The following is a 17,319-nucleotide window of genomic DNA, read 5'->3' on the forward strand; positions in this document are numbered from 1 at the left end:
AAAAAATTATAATGACTGCAACAATTTTTTAACAAACTCGTAAATTAAATTAAGTTTAAAAGAAAAAAGAATACTCATTTTATAAATTATAAATAATTTTTTTATATTCTCATACTTGATGAAAGGTTCAAGTAAAAAAATGTTTATTGTAAAGTATTATAGTTAAATTAAATCCATGAATAAATTTTAGGAAAAATTGTAATTGCAATGACACTTTTAATTTGTAAAAAATACTCACCTCCTTTGGAATGATTTTTTTTAAGGTTGTGATTTTTTAAATGATGAGTCAATAAAAAAATAATTGTGTATAATTTAAAAAAAAATTAAAAATCAACAAACTTTTATTATAATTTATAATTTGATGTTATTACATATACTAATACATATTCATATTTTATTATGAAAAATTATAAAAAAAAATTAAATAAACAATGTTTGATTAAACATAAACAATAATTTTTTTTATCATTTTATAGTAATTTTTTTTGTGTTGATAGCATTTATTCATGAATTAACAACCAAAGGATTGATTTTTTTTTTTGTAATTGAAGAAAAGTACGAAGAATTCACCAAAACAATAAAAATTCACTTCCATTGATAATATTTCATACATGTCTCAACCGTTGATGAAACTTAAAAATTATATAATAGAAACATACACTTATCAATGTGATATAACTCTCCTAGAATTTTGTTACAATAATTATAAATTTTTCAAAAGTATAAATAATTAGTCACAATCTATTATTAATTCCGGATATATTTGTCACATTTTTATAATTTTGGTGACTAAAATTTATATTTTTGTTTTTAGGAGACATATTTTTCAGTAGAGAGAAGACAAAAAGTAAAAAAAATATATTATATGACAAATATATCCCTATGCTGATAATTAGAGATGATCACAATGACAATTATTTCAATAACAAATTCATTTCTCTGTGTCACGTAAACTATTTTATTGATGATAACAGATGAAAGCTAATGATCAGATATATTTGTCACACTTTTTATACTTTTAGAGACTAAATTTTATATTTTCATATGATATATTTGTCAAAACACTCCAACCACTGAATTATTTTAGCATGAATGCAATTGCGCGGCAAATACTAGCTCGGGAAGTCAATGATAAGCTGAGGATTAGAACGTTTTAGCATGAAAGCGGCAAATACTAACTTTTTTTATTACCGCCATCCACATCGAATTTTATTAATTTTTTCTAGAGAGTTCAAAATTCTTTTGATGATCACCATAAAAGTGGATTATCGGTTTTCTTTATCTATTTTGCTACAGTGTCATTTGTTTTTACTCATTTGTATTTGCTGACTGTTATTATATACTATGCAGCTCTTAAAGAGATAACGGGAAATCAGATTATAATTTTCTATGTTTGAGATGCTATCGATTGGAGTATTTTAGTTTTATTAATTGAAGAAATGTATCAATAATATATTCTCTAATATACTTTAATATATTATATGTCCAATTTTAATTTTCCCATTAATGAAAATAAGAATAACCACGTGACGGCGGTGATAACGGATTGACGGTGGATGATTTGTTTTATAAAATAAGAATGTAAAAAACTTGGGATAAATAATTTTGCATTGATCGTGTAAATTTTTTTATAATTGAAATTTTTTTAAAGGATTTATAATTGCAACTAATGTATAGTAATAGTTTATTATCATTAATAAAAGAATTTTTGAAAGTTATACTAATAATAATTTTTATTGATTCACAATCTAGAAAGTTTTTAAACTCAAAAGACTTTTACGCTGTCACCGTGGTTTTGTTAAATTCAATAAAGTCAATACTACAAAAGCATTTTGACCAACCAATTTTCAACGTTATCAAAATGATTTACAAGCTTAGGATTAGAAAGTAGACAAATAGAACACTGCGCACTAAAGCTCAAAGTCAAACCAGTTGAACATTTTCTCATACAAATCTGTTCAGAAAATTTGAACCCTTTTCAAAGAAACCAGAAATACAGTTCTTATGCAGAATTGTGTGCGACAAAATAGAAGCCTTAATTTATACATATAGACACCAACTATGAATCTATGATTCTATGAACTATGCAGGGTGACGTGAGAAAGACTAATATCAATTATCAAGCACTAATTCCATCTCCGGGGTTAAATTTCGTTGATCCCAAGTTGGCCACTTGAAACTGTGAAGCATACTTGTTGGAAGCAGCTTCTATAACTGGCGGTTCATTCAGAAATGCCCAGCTGCTCTTGGTCCACCTGCACTCACCCCAAGCATTTGCTAAAATATATATTAATTACATATACATCTAATCCAAATTATATTTAAAGGAATTCATCAACAATTGACCAATTGTGCAATTACAATAATACAATATCTAATTTAATTTACCAGCAATTTTTCTTGATAAGATTCTCCAAACTTTTTTTGTCACCATCCATGCCTAAGGCCACGGTCGCGGTACTTGACCTGTGAGAATTTTCTGAATACTCGCATTTGCGGGCCTGTCCAATATCCATAATAAACAGCGAAATATGTTACAACTTACAACCTTTTTTCTTGATAAAATGCAGAGGTGAAATCTGTAGAGATGTTAATTTCAAAGTCAAACCCGAATAGTCTCAGATAATTTGGAAAGAGCTTTGAGGTGTTCTAACTCGGCCTCCTTCTTTGTTTTCCAGAAAGCATTAATTTCCTCTTTGGTGAGAGATCGATTCCTCTCAATTGTAGCTGCAGCAGTAAAAAAAATTCCCTCATCAGAAATCACGCCAGTGTTTTATTATTTCAACTCGACCAAAGGGTGAAGCATATATAAGCGTATAGCATAATAAGTAAGTCGTAATAAGTAATAACACTAGTACTAACTAATTATCTGTACCTGATTCAGGATCCAAGGTCAGAGAGTCCCATCCTGCCATAAGAGAACCCATTACGTTGCTAAATTTCTTTCTTTATATCGTAATAAACTATTCACACAACTCCAATGCCTTATGAACAAAGCAGTATAAGCTATATATATATGTGTGTGTGTGCTGGTGTAGTGTAGTGACGAAGCTCCGCCTTGTTTCTCTAATTTGTTCTTATCTCTTGGCAAGTTTTATTTATATTTATTTGTGATGACCATTAGCAATGTGTCACATCCAAAAGTTTTGGGTGCAAAGTGATAACACTGATGAGAATGATATGTTATGATAACGATCGAAAAGATCCTGCCTCTAGTTTGGGCACAAATAAATAATGGATAATTTAGGCTTTAGTTTCATGCAGCACACAGTTTCGAAAACAAGGCGGCGACATCACCCCAGCTTTAGCTGTACCAATATTTTCCCTCTACCCATTGAACAAGTAAACGGATCCAGCTGAAGCAGGTCCCGTGAAAACGTGTATTTTTTTTTCTCCTTCCTAGACTATCAGTATTCAAATATCACGTCGTCATGCTAGTCACCTGATTAAACCGATCGATAGGATCATTATACTTGTTGTAAAGATTTCTTTTTAAAATTTTAACATGATTACATTTTAAAATATCTCAACCAGAGAATCTTAATTTAACTAGTACAGTCCACAATTATAAAACGAGTATCAAGACTGGTTAAGAAATTAAAAAAAAAAAATCTAACTACATTTTATAATCAAAGATTCGTTGCATGTTTTAACCGTTTGTCTTGTGAAATTTAAAATGTTTCTTGCTAGAAAAGAGCACTTATACTTTAAAATTAGCCTTTGATTGCTGGAAGACCCTACATGAGGATCTGCCGTTTTTGTTGTTGGATTTTTTTATTTCAATAATGGGTTAATATTATAAATTTATTATTAGTGAGTTTTATGTTATGAGATCAAATTAAGTGAATTAATTAGACATTTAAATAAGATGATATAGATTTAAATGAGTAATGTTAATAAATATCAAATCACTGGTTATCTATTGTCATTTAAATAAGAAAATTATGAGTTTTAATATAATTTCTAAAATTCTTATTGATAATCTAAGATAATGTATTTATGGTGTTGTATTAGTATTTTATAAGATTCTCCTACAATTATAAGATGTGTGTTTTCTCATGTGGTTTTCTTGCTTATCAATTTCTTGTCATGATTTTTTTTCTCCTTTATTTTCTAGTGATTAAATAGTACGTTCTTAGGCAGGGTAAATTATAAATCAATTGAAAGTTTTTCCATTCAAATTATGACATTCCTTGTGTTTTCTTATTTGAAAGCGCTTCATCTCTCTCTTTCTGAAGCACTGATTTGACAATAGTAATTAACAAAAAAAAAAAAAAAACAGTTTTTGAAGTTATTGGCATAAAACATCAAAACAAAAACCCTGGTATATAATGTCTCAGGTAATGAAGTAAATAAGACTATGTTGTTCTTTATTTTGTTACAGTTTCCTTATCCTTTGTATCAATGTCTCCGCATCTAAACTTGCAACCATGACGACGAGGCTTGTCAGGGTTATCAGGTTCAGAGTCACTGGGTTCATGGAAAAGTCCCCTGAGGCATCGTCTTCGAACCACAGGCCGGTAAGGCACCATCTCTGCGCGGTTAATGCTAACTTCAGCCTTAGGTTTTTCCAAACACGGTTGTTGGGGGAGAATAACACGAACACCAGGGTCTCTTCCATTGATGGAACCGTTCGACATGATCGAATTGTTGATGCTCTGAATGTTACTGTTTACGTATGTCTTCCCCGCTTCATCTTTCTCGGTGGACGCGCTCTTCTTCCCTTCAGGTTTGGGCCTAGTTGAGTGAGAACCCGCCACGTGCATTGTCACTCCTCTGTTGTCACCAGCCAGAGTTACCACACTTACTGTTTTGTCATCCACGTTCAGTGTTGGATTCAGAGCTGAAATATCATCATTGGTGGATAATGATATGGTTGCTGATGCTGAGGCTGGTGGCACAACTTTGATGTCTTTCCCGCTAGGAGTCGACGTGGCAAACATCATCTTTCTCTCCATGTTGTTGCCATTGGAATTCTGAGTAGGAGTGCTATCCAACTCCAATTCCTTCACATTTGGCTCTGTAGGTGTAGAAGGGGATTCTGGCTGAAAAGACACTGGGGAGTCAATGATCACTGAAGGTGCTGGTGAATGCGATGGAAGAGAATTTGACACTTGTTGAGGTTTTGTTTTTGAGGTTCCATTAGGAGGAAGAGGTGGAGGTTGTTGTGGGGTAGAGGCTATTCCATGAGGACGAAATGGTGGTCGATGAGTGGAAAGAGATTTTGATTTTTGTTTTGGAGGAGGAGAATGAGATTCAGTGGTGGAAGGACCTGAGATCCAAGGGATCCTAAAACCACATTGTTGCTTTTTCCGTAGCATGGATGATGGATATAATAGAATAGATATGAATTATGATTAATATCTGGTGTCACAAGAGAATGAGTTTTTTTTTCACCGGATATAAAAGGTTTTCTATTTTGGTTTAACATAAAAACCTCAGATTGCACTGGTTGTCTATATATACAGACCTAAGAACCTTGGATGCATTTGAGTACTTCTATTAGAATTTTGGTTGACTAACCAGTTTTTATTCCCAAGCTTTTCAGTTCACGCTGATTTCCTTGGAAACTTCTTTATTTGTGCTTTGCTTAGACTTAGAGATTTATGTTTTCATCAAAGAAACGTTTACAAACCATTCTTATCTTGTGGCGTACGGAAGTAATTTCTTTCACTTCTCATGAAAGAAATTCCCAGCATATTCTTGACCTCTTTGAAGCTTACTGAATTAATGGTTTTAGTCATTCATCCACGTGTTAATAAATTGATTTCATTGAGTTTGTCATGGAATGTATGGAACTAAACTTAAAATAATCATCCGTAAGTCTATAATGTTAGCCAAATGAATGCCAAGAACATATGATCCAAAGGGTCGGCAATTCCATGTTTAAGCAACTATAAAGTTCCTTTCTTCATATTCTCCGTTAAGAAAAGAATTCAAATACAAGATACAGTCATAAAGTAAAGGATGGCACCAAGCTACTTTTGAGGTTATATGAAAAACCAAACATGGGGATAGTTCCATATACCTTCGCCACTGCTAAAACAGAACCAAACTACCAATCAATTAGCAGCAACATCAGGGTATGTAGAATCCTACACTTGAGGGGGTAAAACACGAAACCCTGAATTTTTGTTATTTAATTTCTCAGTAATGAAGAACATCTAACATTTTTACGAAATGAAAATACTGTTGAATTAGGTCTTTTATGGATTAAAATTAAATCATTAGTCCTCCCAATAGTTCTCTATAAGTAGAACAATGGTACTTTGTTGTTGAATAATGATGGTAGTTTGTTGTTATACATTAGCAAACACTGATGTTTATTTTGATCGAACAGAACTAGAATAACAAATGCTAGGAGTCTACAGAATACTGCGACTTCGCCAAAACCCTCCAAGGGGCGCAATATTTCAACGATTCCAAGGGAATGGAATCCTTAACCTAAACAAAATATATTCAAATTTTGGATGTGTCACGTTCTCTCCACGCATGCAGCAGAAAGGATTGGAGAACGTGACAGTGTCAGAGGTACTAATGACAAAAGGGGAAGAAAATGTTGGTTCCTGGCTTTGGTGCCGAGCTGATGATGCTGTTGTAAATGCAATGAAGAATGTAAGATGGTTCAATTTGTTCAAAATCATTCACCGTAATTAACTTTCTTAAGATTTCTTAACTAAGATCAACATGGTATAAGATTTTCAGATGGCTGATAATAACATTGGATCATTGGTGGTACTAAAGCCAGAGGGGCAGCACATAGCAGGGATTGTCACAGAAAGAGGTAGATGTGGTTCCTTCCAATTAATACCCTTTAATTAGTTATGATAGAAAATTCATTACTATTGCAATTTTGCAAACCAAAATTAAAACATTTTTTTGGCTCAGTGAGCTAAACTGAACCACTTTGTTGGATGCATGCATGTTAAAACAGACTGCTTGAAAAAAATAGTTGCACAAGGAAGATCTCCCTTACACACACAAGTTGGTCAAATAATGACTGATGAGGTTATTTTATGCTCTCTTATTTCAATTATATTTAACAGCCTAATCTTGCGTTTTCTCTGTGTATAATGAGATTACTTGTGAACAGAATAACCTGATAACGGTGACCTCTGACACCAACATTCTTAAAGCAATGAAAATTATGACAGGTTAGAGTAATTTTCCAATTGGCATTAAGTGTTCCTTCTTTTAATCGTTTGCCACAAAGCTTGAGGGTCAAATGTGAACCTTTTCTTGCAGAGAATCATATCCGGCATGTTCCGGTTATAGATGGGAAAATAGTTGGTATGATTTCCATTGTAGATGTGGTTCGAGCAGTGATGGAGCAGCAGAGTGGAGAATTGAAGCGACTCAATGACTACATCAGAGGACAATACTATTAGCAAAAGAATTCAAGCATGGATACGGATTTGATGACACGAACGAAATTCATGTACCAAAACAGAATACACCTTTATATTTCATAATAGATTGAATTTGATTATATTTTATAAATTGCTAGTAACAGGTGAATAAGTTTCCTTTTATTTTTTTAGAAGAAAATCTTTTCCGAAAACGTAAATTATAAATTATAAAGTTGATAATCTCCATTCACACCAAAACATGTAACATTCGAGCTGTGACACTAAGTCAGTTGAAAAATGATATTCAATATTCTCTTTCCCCTTTTCCCTCAGTCCCAAGCCTTAGTATGAATCTGTTAGTCATCACGCCACACTAACATTGGGATTTCTATCTAGCCCTAATAAAACAAAAATTAAAAACACACACACATTTTCACCATATGCAAAATGTATGGGTATTCATTGATTGAATTACTTCGGATTTTGGATTTAAGGTAAAATTACATGATCAAATTAAAATAGTTGGTAACATTAAATAAGATCATTAATGCAGCAAGAAAAAAAAAGATCATAAGAAAATCAAAATAAAAAGTAGTAAAAGATAAAAGTAGAAGGAAAAAATTAAGTTCGAAGAGTCAAATTAAAATGCTTAAGAAATAGTTGATTGAATTATTAACTAGTTTAAGATTTTCTAATCTAATACGAATTATCTCATTAAATAAATCATTATTATTTAGGTAAATACAATGGATCTTACAGTATCAATTTTTTTATGTTGAATTGGTTCAAGTTAAAAAAAACAAATAAATAAAATCTATTTTTTATTTCAATTTGATTGTATTTTTTATGTTGGCCTGGTATCACATAAATCTAAATTCTCAAAAACATAATATTTTCACCCTGCCGCCCGAATATGTTTGAACCATGTTTGATGGAGAAGCTTCTTCGCCTATTCTGTTTACAGAATTGAACGATAAAGATTCTTAAACTAGAACTGTCCAAAAGATTAAAGATCTAGATTCGTGATGCTGTGAAGTCAAGCACATTTTTGGCATAAAAATATGTCATCATCGGGTCCATTAGTGACAGAAAGCAATCCCTTTCAGCATGGGGGCAGTATCCCCAAACTGCAGGAGTATATATAGTGAGTGTAGTGGCTGTGGCGGCATCGAACAGATTCTATGCGGTACGGCTCATATTAATGATGCATTAAGTACTTGTATGTTTGTAATTACCAAGTTTCAATTTATAAATTTATTCAAATTGTTCCTTACCATCCCATTCCTAAGAGAAATTAGTTTTAATATATTATCAGTGTAAAATTAATTATAAATTATAAATTATCTTATACAAAAATAGGTTTTAGAGGTTTTCAAAACTCGTTTATTTTTTTTTTACTGAGAAATATGTAAATAATAACCCAGTTTACTAAATATATATTTTGTAACAAAATCTAAATTTTGAATATGTTCTCCCAATTACGAGCTATTAATTTCTCGCTTATGAGACTTTGATTTCTCAGCTCAATTTTACTATTAACGTAACAACTATTTTTAATCTATTTTCAAAATCATGTAACCAAGCATTTTTTTTTCAACATTAGTTCTTTCTAAATAATTTTATAAAATGGATTAAAAAAACAAAAGGTGAAGGAACATTTTTAAGATTTTTTTTATAACGAGAAAGTGTTTTTAAAAGTTATTTTTAGAATGTTTTTATGAGCTTTAATTTTTTTACGACTACTTATAAGAGTTTTGGTATTATACTTTTATCTCCTATACTTTTGATCACGCTACAAAGCAATACAATCCATAGATGATCGAGCAGAGCGCTCGCACTGGACATTATTCTCGATTTCGTATGTAAAATAGTATATTAATGGTGATGGAGAAAGTATATTACTTCTTACAAGTTGCAAAAGGACCGATTATTATTCCACATCTATCTTATTAGAAAGAAAGAAGCAGAATATATTAGCTAGCTTTTCCGTATATATTGTTAGCGAATATATATCTCTATAGCAGTGGGAATTGGTATCTAATCCCCACCGCCACTATCTGAAGAAATTCTACTAATGCTGATAATACAGGCTTAAAGGTCATACATAGACTCATAGGTTTATAACTGTGAGTGTGAGGGGATCAAATCCGAAGAAATGGAAAGGTTACATGACCCCCTTGGATTGGGAACCATTTTGCGAGGGAAGAGAATCATATCATATCTTGTTGAATCCATAAAAACTATTCGCCAACTTGCACAACCCCCATTTTATGACTTGACTCACTCTTATTTAAGGAGCTAGACTCACACTCTCACTCTCACTCTCACTATCTTTTGTTCTTTTTGTGATACTTGCTTGTGTGTTCACTAATTACATATTTAGGTACATAGCATGGGTTGGACACGAGAAGAGAATAGACGTTTTGAGGATGCTCTTGCGGTTCATGGGCCTGATGACCCAAATCGGTGGCAACATGTGGCCAACGCCGTGGGTGGAAAGTCCGTACAAGAGGTGAAAATGCACTATGAGATCCTCCAGGAAGATGTCATTCGAATAGAGCGTGATCAAATCCCACTTCCCAGCTACAGAGGTAACGAAAGGCAGATTCACAATGAGCAAAGGTAATTAATGGCTAACAATCATGTGTAAAACTTTGTACATAACATGCATTACTTGCCATGTGCAAGGTTTTAGTGGAGCAAGTACTAGCTATCAACTTATTAGAATGTGTGTTATGTTATGTACCTAATCCAGAAAATAAAAATGCATACTTCCAAGTTTCAACGAATTTGTGTGTTATCATCTATTATTCCCCACATGTATTAGAGAAGAGGAAATCACTTTTATTGCAAAAACCAAAACTCGTTAAGAGGTGTTTTGAAAGAGATATATACCTTCTAAATTTGGGAGAACCCTTCCATCTGCATTGCCAATTTCATTAGTTTTCCCGTTTTAAAATAATTCTTGCTTTTCTAGTTTTAGAGCTTTCACGATGATGACAACGTCATGTCCTCCGATATACATGCTATTTCTGATTACCTTACAGAGCAATTAACAATTCAAGAAATTTTCATAGCATCCCAAGAAACCATTTTTTATTTATTTATTATTATTATAAACAGAGTCCACGTGAAATTTAATCCATCAAGTTTCAAATCACATGCACCCGAGATCTATTGGTTTGGATAATGTCCGTCTTGGTGCTTATATAATTAATAATTATCAACCTGTCAATATGCTATTGGTAATAAAATCATTGGTTCATGCATCGACATTTGTCTTTTTTCCCTCGGGGATAAATCACCTGAAATCATTGGATGTAGTTTTCTGGCACATGCAGTTTGTCATCCACTTATATTTATATACACATCTTAAAATACTGATTTTGTCCCATTCTTATTCTGAATAAGCCTATTTTTCTTAAGCAGGCGAATGAGGGATCTAAGTCTCCGATGAGGCAAAGACTATTCGAACTGTGGAGTTGCTAGTTTCGACAAAAGCATGTGCCATTATGTTAGTATGTCCCCTTATATTCACCCAATTGTAATTTGCAAGAAATATCATGTAATGTAACTTTGCCAAATAAAAAATAAAAAATAGTGTGTAGTACTGTGCTGGCATCATCGATCCTAGACAATTATCAATGTAACTTCTCAAAGTTTAATTTAATGATTAAACACTTGTTCGTCGTTTTATTTACGTTTTTAGCTACAAGTTAAAGACTCAAATTTAAACAAAGTATACTTACTGAACACACCTCCATTACAATATATATCATGGCAGAAAAAATGAATTTCTCTATTAGTTAAGTTCATCTATCATGTGTATTTTTGTTCTGCTCGCATATTATGGAGGAGAGTTGATCCACCAAAACCTACTGGCATATATTCATTTCAAAAGAAACACACAAAGGGTTTATAGATGTGAGAACTCATCCGAAGTCCAAATATATATATAGAGAGAGAGTTTATAGTAGGTAAAATTTTCTAGCAGTAAACGTAACACTTAACTTTGTTATATTTATTACGCCTCAATTGATACAACTTGCATTAAGTTCACTAAGCAATTCAATCCAGTCATTTTAACAACATTGTTCCGTTATTCATGAGCAATAGCTTTGATTTGAAATAAAATGATAATAAAAAAAAAAATCAAGATACATGTACCGTTCTCCAAGGAGAGAACCGAAACAAAAAGAAAAGTGTGCATGCATGTTAACATCTCTCTTTTAGAGCGTGTAAAGTCTCTCCTGTTTTTTAAATGAGTTAAAAAAATTTAAATACCCATGCTTAATAAATCCATACATTTTCAAATTATTTATTTATCTACCTAAAAAACGTATTTAAATTTTATTCTAATTATATTCATAATAATAGAAAGTTTGACTTTTCATAATAATCTCTTGTGCACCTAATTTAGAAAATATTATAATTATAATTTAATAATAATAATAATAATATATTAATTCCTTATTTCGAAAAATATATTAATTATAATTATATTTTGCAATGCAATGCTTCTAGTCAAAATTCGACATAAATAGTTTCTAATAATTAAAAAAATTATATTCTAGCATTTTTCTTCTTCTTAAAACACTAATTAACCATTCTTATTTATAATAAAATGACTTAAAAAGTTTAACGTTACATGCAGCTTATAGTAAAGCTCTGCACTAAAAATAATATTGAGGGCGAACCAACAGTAACACCAACCGGTGGCTAAATATATACAACTAGTTAAGCCACAAATGAAGGGTATGGAAAGGGAACCATGCAATAGCAGCGTAAGCGCTGATAACTGATTTTGTTGTTGACAAACTAAAATCCTACCCTTCGAAAAGAAAACGGAAAATTGAATTTCCAAAGATATCAAATTAGTACGCGAGAGTCGGGTACTTAACACCTGTATGAACCCCATTAAAAAAGGTTGTTGCACTATATATAAAACAACGGATTCCAATAAAACAAAGTTGCATTTTGTTGACACCCTTGGTTCACAAAATTGTCAAAGGCGTTTCTGTTTCTGCAATTAATCCTTGACTCCGGGGAAAGGGAATAAGGATAAAATGGCGAAGATATCATTTGTTTTGGTATTTGCATTTGTGTTGTTGGCTCTGCCATTATGTTCAGTTTTGGGCCAAGAAGATTGGAAGGATCTCCTGGACCAAGGAGGGTTCTCTCAAGATTCTTTGAAAAAGGCCCAGATGGCTTTTGGTGCTGCTTCTGCCCAAGCAGCTGTCAATGATTATTTTGGAGGTGACGACTCTCCTCAGGAAGCCGATGATGGAGAAGCTTCATCCTTGGCTGACTTTTTAGACGCTGACGAGTAAAGATCAAAACCATACTCTCCCTTGTTTATTCTCTTAATATTTTATTAAAAAAAATCAAATACATTTAGGATAGAAAACACAATTTGGCTTGTTTTTTTTTTGTCTAACATATCTTTGATCATTCTTAAAATGAGAGAAATTATTAAATGGAATACATTGTTTTAAAATTGTGTAACTTGGTTTAATTTTATACTAATTATGGGTGGTTAATTATTGTTGTGACAATTAGAATAACAAACAACAACCCCATAGATTCACCGGTTGGAGCACCAGAAGATTTACCTGTAGATGACATTGACGATCCGGATGATTCTTTCTCACCTGCTGGTGCACCACTAAATTCGCCCAATGAAGCACCAAGCAATGCACCAGTGGTAGCACCAGCAAGTGGTGCACCAATAGAAGCACCTGAATTGGCACCAACAACAAATGCACCTGGACAAGCGCCTACAGATGAAGAGGATGAGGAAGATGAATTGACACCTACAAATGCACCTACCGAGGAACCAGATGATGAAGACGAGTTTGATGACTCTCCATCAGAACCTCCCACAGAGACGCCTGAAGCGGAACCCGCAGACGAGAGTGATGATGAATCATAAGATGGCAATGCCATACTAATTGATTTTTATTGACATAGATATTTATATATATTCCTTTGACACTTAAAATTATTTTCGAGGGAGATAATATCTACTTTCACACTTAGAATGCAACACTCATAATTTGTTGTCACCCTTCAACAAATGTGCCTAAAAAATGAGCTTGTTTTATCACTTAGTTATTGTAATAAATGTGCCTAATTTCTATCTCCATATCGTCCCTACTTGAAATAAATGATACTTTCATGTGTGAAGTTTGTTAATATTATTATTTTTTTTGTCATGATCAAGTTTTTTAATTGACCCTTTTAGCAAATGCAGTAGCTTTTGAAAGAATCGATCGGTATCGTTGTGAAGTGAATCAAAGTTTTCAAATTAAATCAAATTTTATATCATACATTAATTATTTAATTTTAAGTGAGAATATTTTTAAGAATTACTTTTATTAATAAGGTTTTAAAAGGTATTGGTAACACTTTTCCATAGAAAATCAACTATCACTTTTTATTCCTTAATTAGTCTCCTCATAACACTATTTAGTTAGCATCCTCCGTTATTTTTTTAATATTTTTATTTATCTCAAATACTATTATTTAAATTTAGTTATCTCTCTTTTAAATTTGAATTAAATTTAAATTTAAATCTTAATACTCCGTATCAAATCTCAATTATTATTTCAAACTAACTATAAATATATAAATATCTATTTATAAAACATCCTAAAATTAAAACCTAATAAAAAATATTTTAAAGTTTTAGTTATGCTTTTGATCCTTATAATTGTAATAACTTTTTTTATTCCATATAATTTAAAAAATTCATTTTTAGTTTCTTTTATTATTCTTTTAATCCTTACCGTCAAGATTCAACTAACATCATTAGAAAAACACACACACACTTTCCCATTATTTTTTAATTTCGTTCATGTTTCTTCAAACAGTATTAATTAGTCAAAAATTAATGCCGAGGACAAAAAAAAAGTATTAAAAAATTGCAACTATATAAGGATGAAAATGTGATGTTTTAAAGTTTAAACTATAAGTACTAAAACAAAATATTCCAATTATAAAGATCAAAATAGTAATTAATCTTTTCTAAATTTAAATAAGATATATAAAAAAAATTAAAGGGCATAATAGATGGTTTATTTTTAATATTTTTAATTATATTAAATAAAAAAGAAAGCGTTAATTTTGTTAGGATTTAAATGTATCATTTTTTATTTTTTATTATAAATTTTCAAAAATAATAAATTCACATATGACGTTTTTTTTTGGATTTTTTTAATGTATAATTCCTTTTAACTCTTTATTACGTCATATCTTTTATAATATCTATATTTTTCTTTCTTTTCGTCCATTTTCTTTTTAGGCATTAAACATGGCACATTTATATTTGCTAGAAAGAAATTAACTTGGTTCTTCTTGTTGATTGGTTAATGTAACAGAAATTAAAAAAGGGGAGAAAATATAAATAAACAATGAGATTTTACTAGAGAGGATCCTGTTGGAAATGCCCTTGAGAATTTAGATCAAAAGAACAAAGAGAAATATATAAGAAGAATATAAGGTAAAAAAAAAAATTAACGAAAAAGTTTGTGTAGGTTTATATTTACAGTAGTTATACGTGAACATTTGATCACTCTAAACACTTATTATTTAATCTACATCTCTTTTTCTATCATATTAGATTACAATCATGTCTTTTTCTTTTTTTTTCTTGTTTCTCCATGTTTATAACTTTCCAAGAACCTTTATTATTCTTATATTTATTGATAGGTATAAAGAAGTGAAAATATGCTGATATATAGAATCAACACTTTTCAGGTATTACACCACCCTATATGGTGCTCTCTTATCTCATATAGAAGTGAGATTATTATAATGAGCTACGAGCTTCTGCAAATAAAATTGAACCAGTTACCTTCTTTGCTCTCTTAAAAACAGTAACATCTTTTCCAAACCGCATCTTCATCAGAATCACCATTTCCCCTGCAAGAAGCTTCTCCTTAGCCTTCCCTCTTATCAATTTCCCAGAAGTGGTTTTCGGAACACACTCACTCTCAACCAAAACCACCCATCCAACCTCCACCTTCTCTTTCTTCCAAACAGCTTCTTTAACTCCCTCGCAAATCCTCTTCAACACACCTTTTTCTATACCCTTTTCGATCCTCTGCATCTCTGCCACAACCACCACCGTTGATGAAACTTTAAACGCTGCAAGACAACCTCCTCTCAGTAACTTGGGGCAACTGTTATAAGCCGCAGTTTCTATGTAATGTGGATGAACCTTTCGACCATTTCGGAGTTCCATAACGTCTTGACAGCGACCAGTGACAAAAAGATATCTTTTTTCTCCTTTCACTATGCCTCTGTCCCCAGTTCGAAGAAAGCACTTGCTAATCATGTTTCTTAGTCTTCCATGAAACACTTCTCTTGTTAAACTAGGGTGGCCAAGGTACCCAGAAGCGTTGCTTGGTGAAGCAACCCAAATTTCTCCTTCAACACCATCCTCAGCTGGCTCCAACGTTTCTTCATCAACAACCATAATCTCCACGTCTTCCTCTTCCACGTTTTCGAGCCTTGCAACTGGTAAGAGCTTGTTGTGAGTGGGAAAATCTGGGAAGCTTGAAGAATAATAGGCACCAACACTATCATTATGATCACTATTAACGCTCCTCCACGCAGTGGACACAAAGGTGCAATTCTCTGCTAACCCGTAGGAAGGAGAGATAGAAGAAGGGCTTAACCCAAATGGAGAAAAAGTGTGAACAAATTCTTCCACTGAGTCTCTATAGACGGGCTCGTTGATGATTATGAGATTCTTCAAAGTTGAAAGGTTGATGGATGAAGTAGAAGCTCCTTGGTGAATTCCTCCTCGTTTGACCACGAGTGGCAATGTGAACGAGGGAACGGGAGTGCACGTGGCCTTGAATTTCGACAAGAGTTCAAGCCAGAGTCTGGGGCGTTTGATGAACGCCGTTGGGGAAGTGAGAACACACGTGGCTCCTGATACAAGGGTCAGCAACAAGAACATGAGACCACAATCATGATACTGAGGCAGCCACGAAACGATTGTGCTGTTGGGATGAAGATCGTAAGCTTTTCTCGCTGTTCTAACGTTGTGAGCAGCTGAGCCCGCTGTGACAAGCACGGGTTTTGGAACCCCAGTGGCACCAGACGTGTACTGAACCAAGTAAACTTCATTCGCTTTGCAACCACTGTATGTCAGTGAATCAAGATTATTTAAAGTAACAACACCATGATGATGTTTGAGTTCGTCTACGGAAATCCAGTGGATGCTATGTAACATGTGAGCAAGTTTCTTGTTGTTGTGGGGGGAAGACACGTATTGTCTAATGCTTGATATGTAGTGAGGGTGAGCTAGGGCAGCTTTGGGTTTGGTCTGCGAAATGGCTCTTATGAGATGGTGATAGTTTTCTTTAGCAAAAGAAGGGTGAGGAGGGATGATGGGAACGCTCAAAAGACCAGCTCTTTGACACGCAAAGATGAGCTCAACTAGGTCAAGTCCAGGAGAGCAAAGAAGAAGAACAGTGTCACCTCGTTGTAACGGAGCGAGTAGTCGAGAGGAGATGACATCAACTGTGGCGTTAAGTTGTTGGTAGGTGAGAGCAGTGAAGGTGTGCAAGTCTTGTGCCCAAATGAAAGCTGGCTTGGACTTGAAGGCAGGTAACCTGGCCCAAACTGGGAGGTATAAGTCAACCACGGGTTGGTCGGGGAATGAGGGGTCATAATTCTCGTACTTGTATGGCATTTTAGTTTGTTTCTTGTGTTGCTTGCGAAAACTAGTGCCATGATCGCTTGCATATTTATATTCAACTCCAATGAGATGATTACGAAAACTAGAAGAAGGAATAAAGGGATATCCGGTTAGAATATCCCAGTGTCCCTCAGCTATAATAACATGAATCTATCGTCGCTATGCACTTGTTCCCCGGATTGCATCGCCGTCCTGTCGAAAATGTTTCTATATTATAGGCGGATTAATTGTCTCCCTTGTCGTCTCCTAGTGAATGTA

At 33.0% G+C, this 17,319-nt stretch overlaps 6 protein-coding genes across 7 annotated transcripts; 3 read left to right on the forward strand and 3 right to left on the reverse strand.

Moving 5' to 3' along the window:
* Window positions 1-1,898: 1,898 nt before the first annotated feature.
* LOC114414649 lies at window positions 1,899-3,002 on the reverse strand. Its single transcript, XM_028378989.1, has 4 exons — window positions 2,876-3,002; window positions 2,609-2,727; window positions 2,389-2,501; window positions 1,899-2,255 (listed from the first exon to the last, which is right to left on the reverse strand). The coding sequence occupies exons 1-4, from the start codon at window positions 2,925-2,927 to the stop codon at window positions 2,120-2,122; spliced, it is 420 nt and encodes a 139-aa protein (XP_028234790.1). The 5' UTR covers window positions 2,928-3,002; the 3' UTR covers window positions 1,899-2,119.
* A 1,298-nt stretch (window positions 3,003-4,300) lies between these two features.
* Window positions 4,301-5,475, reverse strand: LOC114414650 (uncharacterized protein PB18E9.04c-like). The gene has a single exon (XM_028378990.1). It carries the CDS (start codon window positions 5,319-5,321, stop codon window positions 4,371-4,373), a length of 951 nt encoding a protein of 316 aa, XP_028234791.1. The 5' UTR covers window positions 5,322-5,475; the 3' UTR covers window positions 4,301-4,370.
* Window positions 5,476-5,861: 386 nt separating this feature from the next.
* LOC114414651 (CBS domain-containing protein CBSX3, mitochondrial-like) lies at window positions 5,862-7,532 on the forward strand. Of its 2 annotated transcripts, none has more exons than XM_028378992.1 (6): window positions 5,862-6,109; window positions 6,341-6,615; window positions 6,706-6,784; window positions 6,935-7,008; window positions 7,094-7,154; window positions 7,246-7,532. In XM_028378992.1, the coding sequence occupies exons 2-6, from the start codon at window positions 6,355-6,357 to the stop codon at window positions 7,386-7,388; spliced, it is 618 nt and encodes a 205-aa protein (XP_028234793.1). In that variant the 5' UTR covers window positions 5,862-6,109; window positions 6,341-6,354; the 3' UTR covers window positions 7,389-7,532. The 2 variants fall into 2 exon arrangements, with proteins under 2 accessions (XP_028234793.1, XP_028234792.1); XM_028378991.1 differs by having other exon boundaries at window positions 5,864-6,083.
* A 2,005-nt stretch (window positions 7,533-9,537) lies between these two features.
* On the forward strand, window positions 9,538-11,045 carry LOC114414652 (protein RADIALIS-like 6). Its single transcript, XM_028378993.1, has 2 exons — window positions 9,538-9,971; window positions 10,779-11,045. The coding sequence occupies exons 1-2, from the start codon at window positions 9,742-9,744 to the stop codon at window positions 10,804-10,806; spliced, it is 258 nt and encodes an 85-aa protein (XP_028234794.1). The 5' UTR covers window positions 9,538-9,741; the 3' UTR covers window positions 10,807-11,045.
* A 1,289-nt stretch (window positions 11,046-12,334) lies between these two features.
* LOC114414105 (cell surface glycoprotein 1-like) lies at window positions 12,335-13,511 on the forward strand. Its single transcript, XM_028378457.1, has 2 exons — window positions 12,335-12,675; window positions 12,909-13,511. The coding sequence occupies exons 1-2, from the start codon at window positions 12,416-12,418 to the stop codon at window positions 13,279-13,281; spliced, it is 633 nt and encodes a 210-aa protein (XP_028234258.1). The 5' UTR covers window positions 12,335-12,415; the 3' UTR covers window positions 13,282-13,511.
* Window positions 13,512-15,159: 1,648 nt separating this feature from the next.
* Window positions 15,160-17,055, reverse strand: LOC114414099 (long-chain-fatty-acid--AMP ligase FadD26-like). The gene has a single exon (XM_028378451.1). The coding sequence runs from the start codon at window positions 17,053-17,055 to the stop codon at window positions 15,160-15,162; it is 1,896 nt and encodes a 631-aa protein (XP_028234252.1).
* Between the last annotated feature and the right edge of the window lie 264 nt (window positions 17,056-17,319).

This window comes from Glycine soja, chromosome 6 (genome assembly GCF_004193775.1).
Source record: "Glycine soja cultivar W05 chromosome 6, ASM419377v2, whole genome shotgun sequence".
In the NCBI taxonomy this organism is placed as follows: domain Eukaryota; kingdom Viridiplantae; phylum Streptophyta; class Magnoliopsida; order Fabales; family Fabaceae; genus Glycine; species Glycine soja.